Source organism: Urocitellus parryii, chromosome 3 (genome assembly GCF_045843805.1).
Source record: "Urocitellus parryii isolate mUroPar1 chromosome 3, mUroPar1.hap1, whole genome shotgun sequence".
Taxonomy (NCBI): Eukaryota; Metazoa; Chordata; class Mammalia; order Rodentia; family Sciuridae; genus Urocitellus; species Urocitellus parryii.
This window is the reverse complement of record NC_135533.1, coordinates 14,903,283-14,920,341: the sequence shown is the minus strand read 5'-3', so window position 1 is coordinate 14,920,341 and position 17,059 is coordinate 14,903,283. Positions and strand designations below refer to the sequence as shown.

General features: G+C 34.8%; 1 protein-coding gene across 2 annotated transcripts in view; it reads left to right on the top strand.

The window, feature by feature from the left end:
* The window catches only part of Ubn2 (ubinuclein 2), a 76,788-nt gene that overhangs the window by 11,708 nt on the left and 48,021 nt on the right, over window positions 1-17,059 (top strand). For both annotated transcript variants that reach the window (XM_026398556.2, XM_026398555.2), the window contains exon 3: window positions 11,107-11,208. In XM_026398556.2, coding sequence (XP_026254341.1) covers window positions 11,107-11,208 — 102 coding nt within the window. The remainder of the gene's footprint in view (window positions 1-11,106; window positions 11,209-17,059) is intronic.

Here is a 17,059-nt window from a genome sequence, read left to right as displayed (position 1 = left end):
TATTACCTCATATGAGGCCAAGATAGATTTAATAATATTAAAGAAATTCTGAACAGGCTTATAAATAGAACAGTTGATGAAATAATACTAACTTTACTCAAAGACAAATTATATTTCTAAAATCTTGATTTCTTTTGATGTAGATTATAAAATTGATTTTTGTTCAGATAGATTTTAAAGAATTATAGTATTTTAAAAACTACAATACTTTTTTTTTTTTTTTTAAAGAGAGAGTGAGAGAGGAGAGAAAGAGAGAGAGAGAATTTTTAATATTTATTTTTTAGTTCTCGGCGGACACAACATCTTTGTTGGTATGTGGTGCTGAGGATCGAACCCGGGCCGCACGCATACTAGGCGAGCGCGCTACCGCTTGAGCCACATCCCCAGCCCAAAACTACAATACTTGATAAGTGACTTCTTCACAATAAATACTACTTAGTTGAATGGAAATAAATATAATTTTGTACTTAAAATAATTATGTATTATGTTTTAAAAGTGTTCTCAAATGTGGTACTGATATAAGTGGATGTTATAAAAACATTTATGTTCTCTTTCTGGGAATTTTGAGAATTATATCAGTTATTCATTATTAATTAATCATATCTGCTTAGAAGTTAAAACTTCCTTGGGGATATCCTAGGGTCTGGTTTTCCTGTTTTGTCTGTAACATTAGGTCTGACTTCTACGGATCAACTTATAGGTCTCTAGTTAAAGGAGTTTGGACAAACTTATTAACATCACCACAAGATAAATTCTACTTGCAAAACACAAATACCAGTGTGTTTAGTGTTTTGTAGATCAGCAGTATATTATATATACCACTGACCCACCATATCTGCAGTTTTTACATCTGTGGATTCAACCAACTACAGATCAAAAATACAGTCCCCCCTAAATTGCACCTGTACAGAACATGTAAAGGTTTTTTTTTGTCATTATTCCCTAAATGATATAGTTCAACCACTATTTATATAGTATTCACATTGTGTTAGTTATTATAGATATCTAGAGACAATTTAAAGTATACAAGGTAATAGGTTATACGTAAATACTTTGCCCTTTCTTGGTGGGGGTTGAGGGTTACTGGGGATTGAACCCAGGAGTACTTTACCACTGAGCTACATCCCTACTCCTTTTTATTTTTTATTTTGAGACACAGTTGCTGAGGGCCTTGCTAAGTTGTCCAGTCTCACTTTGAACTTAAAATCCTCCTGTGTCAGCTTCCCAAGTTGCTGAGTTTATAGGAATGCACCAATGTACCCAGTTAGCTATGCTTTGGCATTGTGTATAAGAGATTGAGCATCTGGAGATTTTTGGTTATCTGTGAAGGATCACGGAATTAATTCAGGATACTGAGAGATGACTCTATGTAGTAAAAATATAAAATAACTTTTTAAAACACACCAGAAGGGGAAGAGGGGTCTTAAAGGCAAAGTAGAATTTCTAGCTCAAATAGTAGTTTTCTTTATTGCAGTTACCAGTTCTGATTGCTTGCTATGACATGCCTTTTTAATTCCATGGTCTCTTTGAGCTAAATAAACTTTTTCACCTTCTTTTAGAATTGTTGAGGATCTGCAGTTTTAGGATATTTGGGATGAAGGAATTTTGTCTGTAAGTGATAATTATAGAAATCTCTGTATAGTATTGCTATGCTGTGTAGTCAACTCTTGGCTTTCTTTCCAGTGATTTTACTGGCAAGTGAATAGATAGAAAGAGATAAAGTTGTGGCAGGGCTTGGGCAAATAGGGAAGCTTTGGTGACTAAGGGATGCTTATTAGTCGTAAGATGGGAGTCTTTCTTGGGAATTGGTATCTTACTTCTTCTTCTGCTGTATGTGATTAGTGAATATTGGTTATTAGTTTCATTTACAATTAGTTAGAGGTAGTGAGGGGTACTATTCTAAGAATATCTTGTTTGTTTTCCAGTTTAGTAATCATACTGCATTGTCTTGATACACTGATTATCAAGTTAGGCAGGTACTAATGACTCAGTAATATTCTGAGTCATAGTGAACTAGTACCTAGAGGGATTGATTTAAAGGGGTTTCTTTATTTTAGATTCAGCAAGCTTTGGGGGTTTTTTTGTTTAGAAATAAATTATTTTTGTTTAGAAATAAATAATTAAATAATTTTATTATTTAATAATTATTTTTATAAGATCTATTTAATAGATAACCTGTATAATATCAATAATAGCAAAGGTCCAGAAAATTTATCAAGTAATACTTTGATTTTACTATAGGGAGTTTACTAAGGATGCTGAAGAGGGAGCAATTCTAAATGTGTTTATCTGGTAGCAAAGACCCTAATATAACTCCCTGCCAATCTGTCTTTGAGTTCCTTCAGATAAAATTTTAATGTTATAAATTAATATATATGTTCCTTTTTCACAACTGTTAAGAATTTGGTTCAAGTTTTTATATAGTTTGCACATCATTGGATTTTAGCAGAATTAGGAACTGGAGGTTGGAGAATAGAAAAGGGGAGGAATGGCAGAAGGTAGGTGAGGGGATAGTTTTGCCAGAGGCCAAAAGGTGAAGAAAAGTAAACTGAAACCAGAAAAATGTACTGTAGTGGCCTCTCTGATGGTAGGAACTGGGATGTGCTTAATATGAAATGTTTTGATAGAAAGCTATTAATAAGTGGAACCAAGCCTGGGATTAGAGAAAAAGTTGCTCTCCTGTACAATTGTGTCAAACGCAGGTTGTGGAGAATTCTTTCCATAGAATAGGTGGGAGGCAGAACCCTAGAAGTCCAGAACTTTGGTGGGTTAAACCTAAGAATTTCTTAAATGGGTGGTACATATACTTAATAAAAACTCAAAAGATATAAAAGGTAATATGATAAAAAATAAGTCTCTCACTGGGCACGATGGCACACGCCTGTGATCCTAACAGCTCCAGAGGCTGAGGCAGGAGGATCATGAGTTCAAAGCCAGCCTCAGCAAAAGTGAAGCACTAGCAACTCAGTGAGACCCTGTCTCTAAATAAAATACAAAATAGGGCTAGGGATGGGGCTCAGTGGTTGAGTCATTATTCCATAAGTGATATAGTTCAACCACTATTTATATAGTATTCACATTGTGTTAGTTATTATATCTAGAGATAATTTAAAGTATACAGGGTAATAGGTTATACATAAATACTTTGCTCTTTTTTGACAGGGGGTGAGTTCAATCCCTGGTACCTTAAAAAAAAAAAAAAAGAAAAAAAAAATCTCTCCTATCCCTGACTCCCAGCTAACCATTTCTCTCCTCAGAGAGCTACTATTTGAGTTTCTGTCCCAGGGAGCTATGTGTACTTAAGCATATACACATTTCAAAGTTCTTTTTTGTTTGTATATGCAAATAAAAAAATACAGAAAAATAAAAACCAGATAATCATTCATAAGCCCAATGCTAGGCATAACCACTGATTATAGTTTGATGTATACCCTTTCAAGGCTTTAAAAAATGCAACATGCTCTTGCAATAAAAAATATTTTTTAAATTACCTGAGTAATACATGAAGATGTTCCTGTTTTTAATAAACAAATTCAGATGATGCCTATTAAGCCAAAGTCATATTCCCTACTGCCTTCAATTATATCATTTTCTATCAGTAATAACCATGGTCATGTAGTCTTCGAGCATTTTGTATATATCTACAGATTTATATTGCTGTTTTTCATAAATGAGATCATCTTGCTCAATGATAGAGGAGAAAATAATGTCTAGTTATTTAAATATTGTCTCCATATTGTCTCCAGTTAGATTAAACACATTTTCTGAAATTTAGTAAATACCATTGTGTTTTTTCTGTGAATAAAGTGACCTGTAAATAACATTTGGCAAACTGTTTTTGTTACCTTCTATATTAATAACTATTCATCTGCCATGTTGTTTTTAAATGTCTTTTAGCATTGAATGATATGTCAGTTTATGTAATTTATACACTTATCATTGTTAGGATGGTGTCATTAATATAATGAATGTGTGGTGAAGATCTTATACTTGTAAGATCATGTTTTGGGATGCATTTTGGCCAAATTAATACTGTTAAGATCAAGTAAAGTTTTAGCTCTGTGTACTTTCATTAATATGATTCATACTTACTTAATAACACTACCAATTGACTTCATATATTAGCAGTCATTGTTTCTGGTGGCAACAAACTGATCATCTTGACTAAAATAAAATGCTCCTAAATCTGATTACCTATTAACTGTTTACTCTTCTGCGTATGTATGATTGAGATTATTATAACAGAAACTGTTTGTTATTTTGTTTTTTGTTTTCCCCAGGTGAATATTAATAGGCAGCTAGTTGTGCCTACACCAAAACTAAAAACAAACAAAATTGGATTAGGAGAGCAGAAAAAAGTAATCATGATTTTAATTAGAAAGCCTCTAGGAAGAAAAATTGGAAACATGGTGGACATTGTATTGTTTCCAGGTCTGGACTGTGAAGGACAGCAGAATTCAGAGGAGATATCTATTCCGCATAAGGGGAAAGCATAAGGAAAGACAAGATAAGCAGGTGTGTTTGTAGGAGCATCAGTATGTAGTTTGAATCAAAGTGTTCATGTTACAAAATTGTAACAAAAAAATTTGGATAGGTAGGTTGAGTCAACCTGTAGAACGTATTTAACTGGTATCATATAAGGGTTTTGAATTTATCTTATGATAAATAGGACTCTTTTGGAGCATTTTGAGCAGGGAAATGATATAAAATGTTATTTAGAAATATTAATTAGTTGGTATTATGCAGGATAAGTTTGAGGGAAGAGAGGTTAATTAGGGCATTCATTACATTTAGGTGAAAACAATGGCCAGCTTTCTAACTTGGGAGTTAGAATTGGAAAGAAGCTATGAATGTGACACACAGCCTGGGGCTGACCCTTTTTTTCTATGTTTTTAAAAATTTATATATAACAGTGGAATGCATTACAATTCTTATTACATATATAGAGTACAATTTTTCATATCTCTGGTTGTATACATAGTATATTCACACCAATTTGTGTCTTCGAATGTGAATAATTATATGAATGAAAGTTCATAAGAGAGACACTTGAAATAGAAATAATAATCCTGGATTTGATCCTCAGCACTCTGGGGGATAAAAAGGTTAATAATGAAGGGCTTTTAAGATGAGCATTATTGCCTGGCACAGTGGTGCCTGCCTGTAATCCCAGCAACTGGAGTGGCTGAGACAAGAGGATCATGAGTTCAAAGTCAGCCTCAGCAACAGCAAGGCATGAAGCAACTCAGTGAGACCCTGTCTCTAAATAAAATACAAAATATGGCTGGGGATGTGGCTCAGGGTGAAGTGCCCCTGAGTTAATCCTTGGTACAAAAAAAAAAAAAAAGGGCATATTGAGGTATAATATATAAATAAATATAGTTTATCAATTTTTTTTTTTAGCACTGGGGATTGAACCAGTATAGGCAAATGCTATATCTGAGCTATACCCCAGCCCCAATTCATTGATTTTGCAGTGTACAATTGATTAAATTTTTGACAAATGCATATAATCTTGTAACCTCTACTACAGTCTTAATAAGGAATATTTATATTTCTGTCATCCCACAAAGTTCCTTTGAACATCTCCACAGAGTTCTTACCTCCAGCCCTAGCCCTTGGCAACCTCCGGTCTATTTCCTATTACTTTAGTGTTTTGTTTGCTTTTGCAGTTTCCTATCAATAGATCTTTTTTTTTTTTTTTTTTTTTTTTAAAGAGAGAGTGAGAGAGGAGAGAGAGAGAGAGAGAGAGAGAGAGAATTTTTTTTTTTTTTAATATTTATTCTTTAGTTCTCGGCAGACACAACATCTTTGTTGGTATGTGGTGCTGAGGATCGAACCCGGGCCGCACGCATGCCAGGCGAGCGCGCTACCGCTGAGCCACATCCCCAGCCCTATCAATAGATCTTATGTCTCTGTGTCTGGGTTCTTTTAGTGAGCATAGTGCTTTTGAAATTTATCTACATGTTGCATGTGTCAGAAGTTCCTCCTTTATTGCTGAGTAGTAATCTGTTGTATGGATTATGTATATATCACAGTTGTTTATCAATTCACCACATGATGGGCATTATATTGGATCCAGTTTTAGGCTGTAATGAATAAAGGTGTCTTAAACATTAGGGTTATAGTTGAATGGATATAGTTTTCATTTCTCTTGTGTATATTTATGTAAGAGTGGGATTGTTAGGACACAAGGTATAACTGTATGATTGACTTTATAAGAAACTATCAAACTGTTTTCCAAAATGACTATATCACTTGTATTCCCATTAGTGATGTACAAGATGTCAAATTGTTCTACATCCTTGTTTACAATTGTTATTGTCACTTTAATTTTAGCCAGTATGAAGTTTGAAGGCAGAAAAATGGTAAGAATAAACAAAATGGATGGGAATGCCAAGGGAGAGGAATTAATATGGAAACACTGATTTCAGTTTTGGTGTATTGAGATTAAGGTGTGTCCGTCTAAAATAGGACCCCTTAGTCTTTATAACTTCTCTTACAGAATTTTTCTAGACATCTATGAGTTTGAAGATTAGCTCACCACTTCTTTGTGACCTTAGACAAGTTGCTTGTCCTTAGCTTTTGTTTTTCTCATTTGCTGAACATGAAATTAAAAAATAATAGTACTTACATGGGATCTAATACAAAGTTAATACTTGGTAAGTGTTGTCATCAGCACTATCAACATCATGATTGAAATGTAAGTATATACTTTATGCTTTTAGTAACCTGTGACTTTCAAATCTCCATTTTTTCCTTTCTGTTTTATCTTGTGTTCATTCTCTATGTGATACCCATGGTGATTTTGTTCAACACTAATTTTGGGGGGTTATGTCCCTGTTCTAATCCCTTCGGTGCTTCATTTCATTTGCCCTTGCTTGTGCATAAATGAGTAAGTTAAGCTTTGACCAGAGACTCTGTTAGAAAGGTCTCCATACAAGGGCTGGGGGTTGTGGCTCAGTGGTAGAGAGCTCGTCTAGCATGCTTGAGGCACTGAGTTCGATCCTCAGCACCACATAAATGTAAAATAAAGATATTGTGTCCACTTAAAACTAAAAAAAAAAAGGTCTCCATACAACCTGCATCTTTCCTTTCTGCTGTCTATCACTGCTGTAGTTATTTGTTTAATCTTTCCCCTCTTCACAATACTATAAAATCCATAAGGCCAGTGTGAGGTACATGCTTATAAATTTGTTGAATAATTATCTTGTTTTAAGATTCTTGAAGACAAGAACTTTTCACGGGAAAAAAACCTTTCTTTTCTTTCTTTCTTTTTTTTTTTTTTAAGTTGTAAATGGACACAATACCTTTATTTGCTTTCATGTGGTACTGAGGTTCGAATCCATTGCCTTACATGTGGTAGGCAAGTGCTCTACCACTGAGCTACAACCCCAGCCCCTGGAAAAACTTTCTGATATTTTAACATATTATTTTCTGTAGTATAAGTCTTATCAGATTTTTTTGTTATTTTTATTTTTTGGTGCTGGAGATTATTCTCAGGGCCTCACAAATGGGCTTAGCATGTACTCTACCACTGAGCTGCTGTCTCAACCCTTAACAGATACTTCTAAATCTAAGTAGTGATTTGAAATAAACTATATAATTTAGTAGAATTATTGGATCACATAGGATAAAGGGTTTTAAAAAATTGTTTTAGCATACTTCATTATGAAGTAATACTTTATAGAAAAATTAGAAAACAGAAGAAGCAAAAGAAGAAAATAGAAGAGTTTTATAAAGTTTTGTCAGAGGCTTTCAGATTGTTTTCTAAAGATATTAAATTGGTATATTTTTAGCAGTATTTAAGCAGCCCTCATCTGTATAAATTTACAATTCGATAGGTAAAATTGTTATCTTACTTCAGTTCTATTTATTTGATTTATAAATCATTTCCCCAACTGAATTTAATGCTGCTTTTTTTTCCATTTCTGCACAATGCTGTCCACTCAGATATTTATTCTTAAATTCCTACCATAACTATTTAATCTCCTATAACTTGAATATATTTAATATGTGAGGCCTAGACTTCTTCATTAGTTTTGTCTGTGAGTTTTTATATACATTCTAGGTCTTTCTGTCCCTCTGCAAGCCCCTACTATGAGGATGAAACTCCCTCTATGAGGATAAAAGTCCTATATATTCCTCTGCTTGATGTGTAATTTCTCCTCAGTAGAATAACTCCTGTCCGAGAAATAACTCTTTCTGTCCCCGCCATCTGATTCTTACTGTAATTCTATAACCTGGTGTAAAGGTCCCAGTGTGCAGATCTGGCAAAATGAGAAAAATAGGGACAATTTAGTGTGTGTGTTGTGTAGTTAAGCATGTTCTGTATATATGCTTAATTAATACATGTGCATATATGTATGATTATTATTCCTTGAGAAAGATTGTTATTCTGAAATTATGTCTTCAGTGGCTTTATTTAGCATAATAACAAGTTTGCCACCCTGTGTTAGCCCCAGAATTGCTTTTGAAACTTACCTAAATTGTAAAATTTTAAAATATGGGAACCAAAGTGTATGTACCTTTAATTCTAGCTACTAAAGAGGCTAGTCTAGAGGATTGCTTGAGATAATGAGTTCAAGGCCAGCCTGGGCAACTTAGTGAGAACCTGTTATTAAAATAATAATAAATAAGGAATCCACCACTTCACCTCACACCATAAGGGATTTCTTGGTAGTGATGGTAGTGTAATAGTATTTTGTCCACTTAGAAGCAAACCGTGGAGCCATAGCTCATGTTGGGGTAAGGTTTTCAACAACTATGTGGAATGCAAACATAGCATTTGTTCAGAATTATCTTTGCAAATCATGTAGAATGGGATCACACCCTGTTGGTGATATCTCTCAGTAAGTCTAGTATCACCATTTTTCCTCTCAAGCACTGGAACAGATCACAATTTCTTTACATGGAAGCAAACAACTTTTATTTAAGGGCCATGTGGCATAAAAGTGTCCCTCTTTAACTTTTAGAATCACATATTCACTGTGAGGACTGAAATGAAATGAGGTCATAGAAGTTCACATCTTTCTTTTTAAATACTTTTTTAGTTGTAGATGGACACAATACCTTTATTTTATTTTTACTTATTTATTTGTTTTTTATTTGATGCTGGGGATCAAACCCAGTGCCTCACGTTTGCTAGGCAAGTGCTGTACCACTGAGCTCCAACCCCGGCTCTAGAAGTTCACATCTTAAATCTCTTGCTTTCCACAAGGCCTGCTGTGGCTCAGTGGTAGCATTTTGGTAGGCAAAATCCTGAGTGCTGTCTTCTATCTTCCCTACCCCTTACCTCACCTTTCTGAGCCTCTTCTTCACCCCTGACCCAGTCTGAAAGAAATGGGGTAGGGAGACATTAGAAGGATGCTTAGAATGAGTAATTGAATATGAGTGAGTAAAAATTAAAATTTAAAAATCCAAAATAAACTTATAGGCTAAGCAAGTATGTTTGTGTGCACACATACACAGACACACACGCATATACACACACACACACACACTTTTTTTTTTTTTAATGGTTCTGGCCCATCTGTCATTGAGCTATGGTAGATTTACCACTGAACCACATTCCTAACTCATTTATTTTAACATAAAAATGTGTGTGTGTGTATGTGTGCACACAAACGTAAGTGAGTTTTTCTTTATACTGAGATTAGTCAAAAGGCTCCATAAAGTATCATCTGAATAGTGGAATCTACAGGAACTAGTTTGTTTTGACATTGTGTTAGTTTTTAAAAATGATTATTTAAAAAAGGATTATGGACTAATAAGAAGTTGCAACTATAGTTAAAAAGACCATATGCCTACCACCCAACTTCTGCCAGTGGTAATATTTTATATAACTGCAGTTACAAAACTAGGAAATAAACATGGCACAATACAACTAACCAGACCACAGACATTATTCTGATTCACCAGTTTTTGATACCATGTGGGTTTTTTGTTGTTGTTTTGTTTTGTTTTTGGTACCAGTGGTACTTTACCACTGGGCCATATCCCTAACTCTTATTTTAAGACAGAGTCTTGCTAAGTTGCTGAGGCTGTCTTTGAACTTGTGATCCTCTTGCCTCAGCCTCTTGAGCCACTGGGATTACAGGCATAAACCTCCATGCCCAGCTCATTTCATCAGTTTTTGTAGGCACTCATTTATCATTTTCTTGTGTTTATGTGTATGATTATATGACATTTAAAAAATAATTTTAAGAATAGTTTTTAAATTACAGAAAAGCTACAATTTAGAACTGGGCATAGCAGTACATACTTTCATAATCCCAATAATCTGGGAGGCTGAAGCAGAAGGATCTCAACCTGTAGTCCAGTCTCTGCAACTTGGTGAGACATTGTCTCAAAAAAAAAGGGCTGGAGATGTCGCTCAGTTTCCCCAGGTTTAATTCCAAGTTCCAAAAAGGTAAAAGTTAAACAAGATAATACAAAGAGTTTTCATATAGTCCTCACCCACTAACATGAATATTTTACATTCATGTAATATGTTTGTTATAATGAAGGAACCAACATTGTTATATTACCATTAAACTCTAAACTTTATTTGGATTTTACTAGTTTTCCCTAATGTACTTTTTCAGTTCCTAGATCCTATCCATGATACCACAGCTCATTTAGTCTTAGTGTCTTTAGGCTGGTGTGGACTATGACAGTTTTTTCAGATTTTTCCTTTTTTTTTGATAATCTTAACAGCTTTGGAGAACTTATTTTATAGACTATCAATTTGGTCTGTTTGATGTTTTTCTCATGGCTGGGCTAGTTTTATAGGCAGTTGAGAGGAAGACCCACAGAAGGGAAGTGCAGTTTTTAATCATATATCAGGGATATGTGCCATCCACTTATCATTGTTCCTGTTGATGTCATCTGGCTGATGTAAAGTTAGGCAGATTTTCCATTGTAAAGTTACTTTGTTCCTCTTTTCTCACTCTGAGCTGTGAAGGCAAGTCACTAAGTACAGCTGCTTATATAAGATATGGGAAGACTTAACCATCTGCAGGGATTTATTTACAAAAATTATTTGAATTCTTTGAATAGGTCTTTTTAAACTTTATGGAAACAGCATGAGTACTGAATCAGTCTAATGTGTCTGTTTTTTGCAGGGTGGGAAACCCCGTAAGCACCGGAAGGATCGGCTACAAGATTTAATTGACATAGGCTTTGGCTATGATGAGACAGATCCATTTATTGATAATTCAGAGGCTGTGAGTAACATGTCTTTAATATAGCAGCAAATTTATTGGAATAGTAGAAGTCAAGGGTAACTTAACTTGTTCAATGAATGTGTTCGTTTATGCTTTTTTTAAGTTATATATGGACACAGTATTTTTATTTTGTTTATACATTTTTTATGTGCTGCTGAATCGAACCCAGTGCCTCACATGTGAAAGGCAAGCATTCTGCCATGAGCCACAACCTGAGCCCTTGTTTGTGCTTTTTAAAGCCATATTTACTGCTTAAAGATTTTTTTAAAATTTTTAATATTTATTTTTCAGTTTTCAGCGGACACAACATCTTTGTTTGTATGTGGTGCAGAGGATCGAACCCAGGCTGCACGCATGCCAGGCGAGAGTGCTACTGCTTGAGCCACATCCCCAGCCCCTAAAGATTTTTAAAAAATTTTTAAGGCATACTGAAGACTTAAAATTTTGTAATGTTGGGTTGGCTCACAGTGGGTCATTACACTACTATACTAGACCAGGTTTTGGCAAACATCTTTTTCTTTAAAGGGCCACATGGTAAATATTTTAGACTCTGTGGGCCATATGGTACTGTCACAGCTATTCTGCCATTATAGTGTGAGAGCAGCCACAGACAATATTTAAGCAAATAAATATGGCATTTATAATGAGATGTTTTTGATGAACTCTGATATTCAAATTCTTTTTTAAATTTTTTTAGTTGTAGGTGGTCACAATGCCTTTATATTTATTTATTTATTTTTATGTGGTGCTGAGTATCAAACCCAGTGCCTCACCCACTGAGCCACAACCCCAGTCCCTCAAATTCTTTTAAAATTTATTTTCTTTCTCTCTCTCTCTCTCTCTCTCTCTCTCTCTCTCTCTCTCTCTTGTGTCTGTCTGTCTGTCTGTCTGTCTCTTTCTCTCTCTGTCTCTCAGGCTAGGGCTCAAACCCAGGACCTCACATATGCCAGGCAAGTGCTCTCACACTTGAGTTTACACCCCAGCACTTAAATTTGTGTAATTTTCATGTGTCACAGAATCTTGTAATTTTTTTCTCAACCATTTAAAAAACATGAAATCCTTTTTCTTGGCAGCTGGATTTGGTGGGCAATCATGGTTTGTTGACGTTGTACTAGATTGTTGTTTTTCATAAGCTGTGCTTGTTCTTAGGTCCTTCGAGAATCACGATTCTTTAGTAGATGCTTGTTTCCAGATGTGTATTAGCAATGATTCTGTCTTCCTCTCTTTCCCAAACTAAGAATGAAAATAAGTTTAAGAAAAGGGAAAATGAGGGCAAAAGCAAAAAAAGGAAAATGAAAAGCTATTACATTAAATTAATGGTTTAGTACTGAAAACTTTATGTTAAACGAATGGTTCTTAATCAGGGGTAAAAATCTGGGGATTCTTGTCTTAACTCAGACTTAATTAGAATTTCTGGAGGTAAGGCTTTTTGGTGTTGTATTTTTTTGTTATGTTTTTGGTTTTAATAAAATGAATATATAGTATATTGGTATATTGATTACCATCAATTGATTACTATTATGTTATGATTAAAAAAAACACAAGATAGTTATAAACTAGAAAACATATTAGGATTGAGATACATTCCTTTTAATGGTTGTTGGGGACATACCTAAATTGCGTAATTTATTTAACCAATTCTAGTTGATGTGCATTAAATTGTTTCTGGTGTTATATGTTTACAAATAGTTGAGCGTATTGTATGCATTTATCTACTTAAGTAAATGTATATGCAGTGTATTTATAGAGTACAAATATATGGGTAGGCTAAATTTCTAAGCAATGGAATTTATAGGTCAAATGGTATTTTCATCTTGAATTCTTTTTTTTTTTTTTTTTTTAATATTCCCTTACTTTGGGCAGGTATATTTTGAAATGATTTTGAAGATGAGACAAAGCAATATTGGTGCCACTGGATTGAACTTGATTTGGCAGACATCTATAAAATACTCTTAATTTTAAAATTGCAGTATGCCTTACTATCACAGTGGTTTCAGCCTCTAATATCAGTCTGTTTTGATCGAATCCTATAGCTTTTCTCCTGAAATTCTTTCTCTTCTAAGAGGAAGCAGGATTTCATAAAGATAGTAGTAATCTCTTGATCATGTAGCATATGAATGAGGGTGTTCCTATTTTGCCTTAGGGAGTATGTTCTTCTATTATTGTCCATTAGTAGAGTAATCTAATCCCTGGGATTATAATATCTATACAGTGTACAGTGATTACTTAGAGTGTGCAGAATGACACTATTTAACTTTTACACTACTCACAATTTAGCATGTCTTTTGCCTGTGGTTACAGTGCTTTCTTGTATAGTTAGTTGATGAAAAAGCATATACAGGCAAGAGAGTGATATGATAGGAAGGTCATCCAGCATGATGCATATGGAATATCCTGTCATACTTTAAAATTTTTTTTTGTGTCCTAACTAACTATGACGTATCAATAGGGCCCTTTGGAGTAGGGATACCTTTTTCTTTTTAAATATATTTTTATTGTACTAATTAGTTATATATGACAGTAGAATGCATTTTGATACATCATACATAAATAGGGTATAACTTCTCATTGATCTGGTTGTACATGATATAGAGTTACATGAGATAGGGATACCTTTCCACAATCAAAAAGGTTAACAGCCAGTGTGGTTATGGAATGTTTCAAGAGTCTTGACTGTGATTTGGAACTCAAGGTAGAAGTCCTAGAATCTAGTTCTACATCAGTTTCTAAGTCACCATGTAACCAGGAGCAGGCTTTATAGCATCACTTGGTTTTCTCTACCATTACTTGCTCAGAATTATTCTGAGGCCCAAATAAGGCAATGAATATAAACATGCTGAAGCATAAAGCAAGTACAAGGCATTAGCAATAATGTTAACATTATATCAGATTTCAAAATCTGAATAATCCAAAAAGGAACTCATGGGTAAACATTTATGCATGCTTACATAAATAGCTTTAAAAAAAGGTAATAAACTTTATGTTCTACTGCAGTTTTAGATTCACAGAAAACGTAAGCAGAAAGTACAGAGAGCATCCATGTACACCTTGCCCCAAGGCACACAACCTCCCCTATTATCAATATTCTATATCATAATCATTCATTTGTTGCAATTGAGGAACCTACATTGATCCACCAGTATCACCAAAGTTCATAGTTCACATCAATGTTCCCACCAGATGTACATTCTTTGAGTTTGAACAAATGTATAATGACATGTATCCACCATTATAGTATTATAGTATATAGTATAGTATTACAGTAGTGATACTTCCCTAAAAATCCTCTATGCTCTGCTCATTTATCCCTCCCTTCTCTCCTAGCCTGTGACAGCCATATAACTGTCTGCACAGTTTTGACTTTTCCTTACAGTTGAAATCTATAGTATGTAGACTTTTATAAATAATTTTAATTAATAACTTCTTTTATAGCATTTAGACTTTGTGGGTGTGTGCGCACGCGCTAGGGATTGAACCCAGGGCCGTGTACATGCGAGGCAAGCACTCTACCAACTGAGTTATATCCCTAACTCCTTTGTAGCATGCCACAGTCTGGCTGGGCACAAGATCACGAGCCACTCACAGCTTTGTAGATTCAAACAGCAATTCTTTATTCCCGAACTCACACCGGCCCTGTACAAACACGTTCTGGGGAAATCCAAGTTCTGCTGCACAATTCACGTCCCCAAAACTTTCTCAATTCCACAAGAACTCAACGGGAACTCAGGCAGCAGGATATGCCCTATTCCCAGCAGCAATAACCTTAAACCTGGAACTTCCCTAAACCCAGATTGTCTTAAACGGGGAACGCCCTACACTGGTCTTAAACCGGGAACACCTTAAACCCAAGGAGCGGGATACTTCCTAAAACCTGCAGGATACACCCTAAACCTGGATCCACCCTGGTCCTTGAGCAGGGTCACCTTTCTCAAACACACATGCAATGTCACAGCGAATTTCCAAGGCAAGTCCATTTAACATGGGGTACGCTGGCAAGGAAATTTCGATGCGTCATTCCTACTTGGCAATGGCCCTCAGCAGTAGCATTTAGAGTATTTTTAAATACAAACTGACTTTTTCAAGCCATAATTGGCTTATATGTCTATTTAAAGGGTATGACTTGGGGCTGGGGTTGTGGCTCAGTGGTAGAGTGCTCACCTAGCATGCATGAGGCACTGGGTTCGATCCTCAGCACCACATAAATGTAAAATAAAGACATTGTGTCCATCTAAAACTTAAGAATAAATATTTAAAAAAAAATAAAAAATAAAGGGTATGACTAGTATTTTTAAAGAATATGACATCAAATAGATTAGGAGTTATTGAAGATCACATAATTTTATTATGTATGTATACGCTTGTTTTTAGAATTTTTTTAGTTGTAGATGTACACAATACCTTCATTTTATTTATTTACCTTTTTATTTGTTCTAATTAATTATACATGACAGTAGAATGCATCTTGATACAACATACATAACTGGAGTATAACTTCTCATTCTCCTGGTTGTATATGATGTAGAATCACACCACTCAAGTATTCATATATGTACTATGGAACCAACCTACATGCCCTTCAACAGATGAGTGGATAAAGAAAATGTGGTATATATACACAATGGAATATTACTCAGCCTTAAAGAAGTAATTATTACCTTAAAGGGTAATAATGTCCAATTTATTCTACTATCCTCCTTACCCCCAAACCCCCTCCCCTCCCTTCACTTTTCTCTGCCTAATCCAAAGTACCTCTATTTTACCCTAGCCCCCCGCTTATTGTGAATTAGCATCTGCATATCAGAAAAAATATTCAGCCTTTGTTGTTTGGAATTGGCTTATTTCGCTTAGCATAATATTCTCCAGCTCCATCCATTTAGTGGCAAATGCCGTAGTTTCATTCTTCTTTAAGGCTGAGTAATATTCCATTGTGTATATATACCACATTTTCTTTAACTATTCATCTGTTGAAGGGCATCTAGGTTGGTTCCATAGTGTGGCTGTTGTGAATTGAGCTGCTATAAACATTGATATGACTGTGTCACTGTAGTATGCTGATTATTTATTTTTATGTGGTGCTGAGGATTGAACCCAGTGCCTCACATGTGCTAGGTTAGTGCTCTTCCACTGAGCTACCACCCCAAGCCCATATACTTGGTTTTGATGTGCAGTGGATTTTCCACTTGTGTTATGGGGAAGAAAATTTGAAAGTTACTGCTCTAAAAAAGATAATTTTTGGAAAAAAAAAAGATAATTTTGTAGATAGAGTTGTTGAGTTATATAGTTGGTTACTGACATTTATAAGACAATATAGGTCCTTATTTTATAAGAGGAAATCAAACTATTATACAAGTTGACTTCCAAACTAATTTACTATCATTGCCCTTAACAAATTATTTTGTTCTGTTTATGAGATAATCCAGGCATCAAACAATTGTAATCTAATTAAATGATTCCTTGTTGTGTTCTCAGTAAACTTTCCACATTTGCAAATTATTTTATAAAAAATGAAAATAATCTGGTTCTAATTAATTTTTAGAATCATGTGCTTATTACTAAAAATATCTGAAAATAAATGCTTTGAAGCATTAAAAATAATTTCACATTTAGGCTGCCAAATTGAAAAAGGAATGAAGGGTTAGGCACAATGGCGCACACCTGTAATCCCAGAGGCCTGGGAAGCTGAGGCAGGAATATTGTGTGTTCAAAGCCATTCTCAGCAACAGCAATGTGCTAAGCAACTCAGTGAGTCCCTGTCTCAAATAAAATACAAAATAGAGCTGGGGATATGTGGCTCAGTAGTCACGTGCCCCTGAGTTCAATCCCTGGTACCACCCCCCACCAAAAAAAAAAA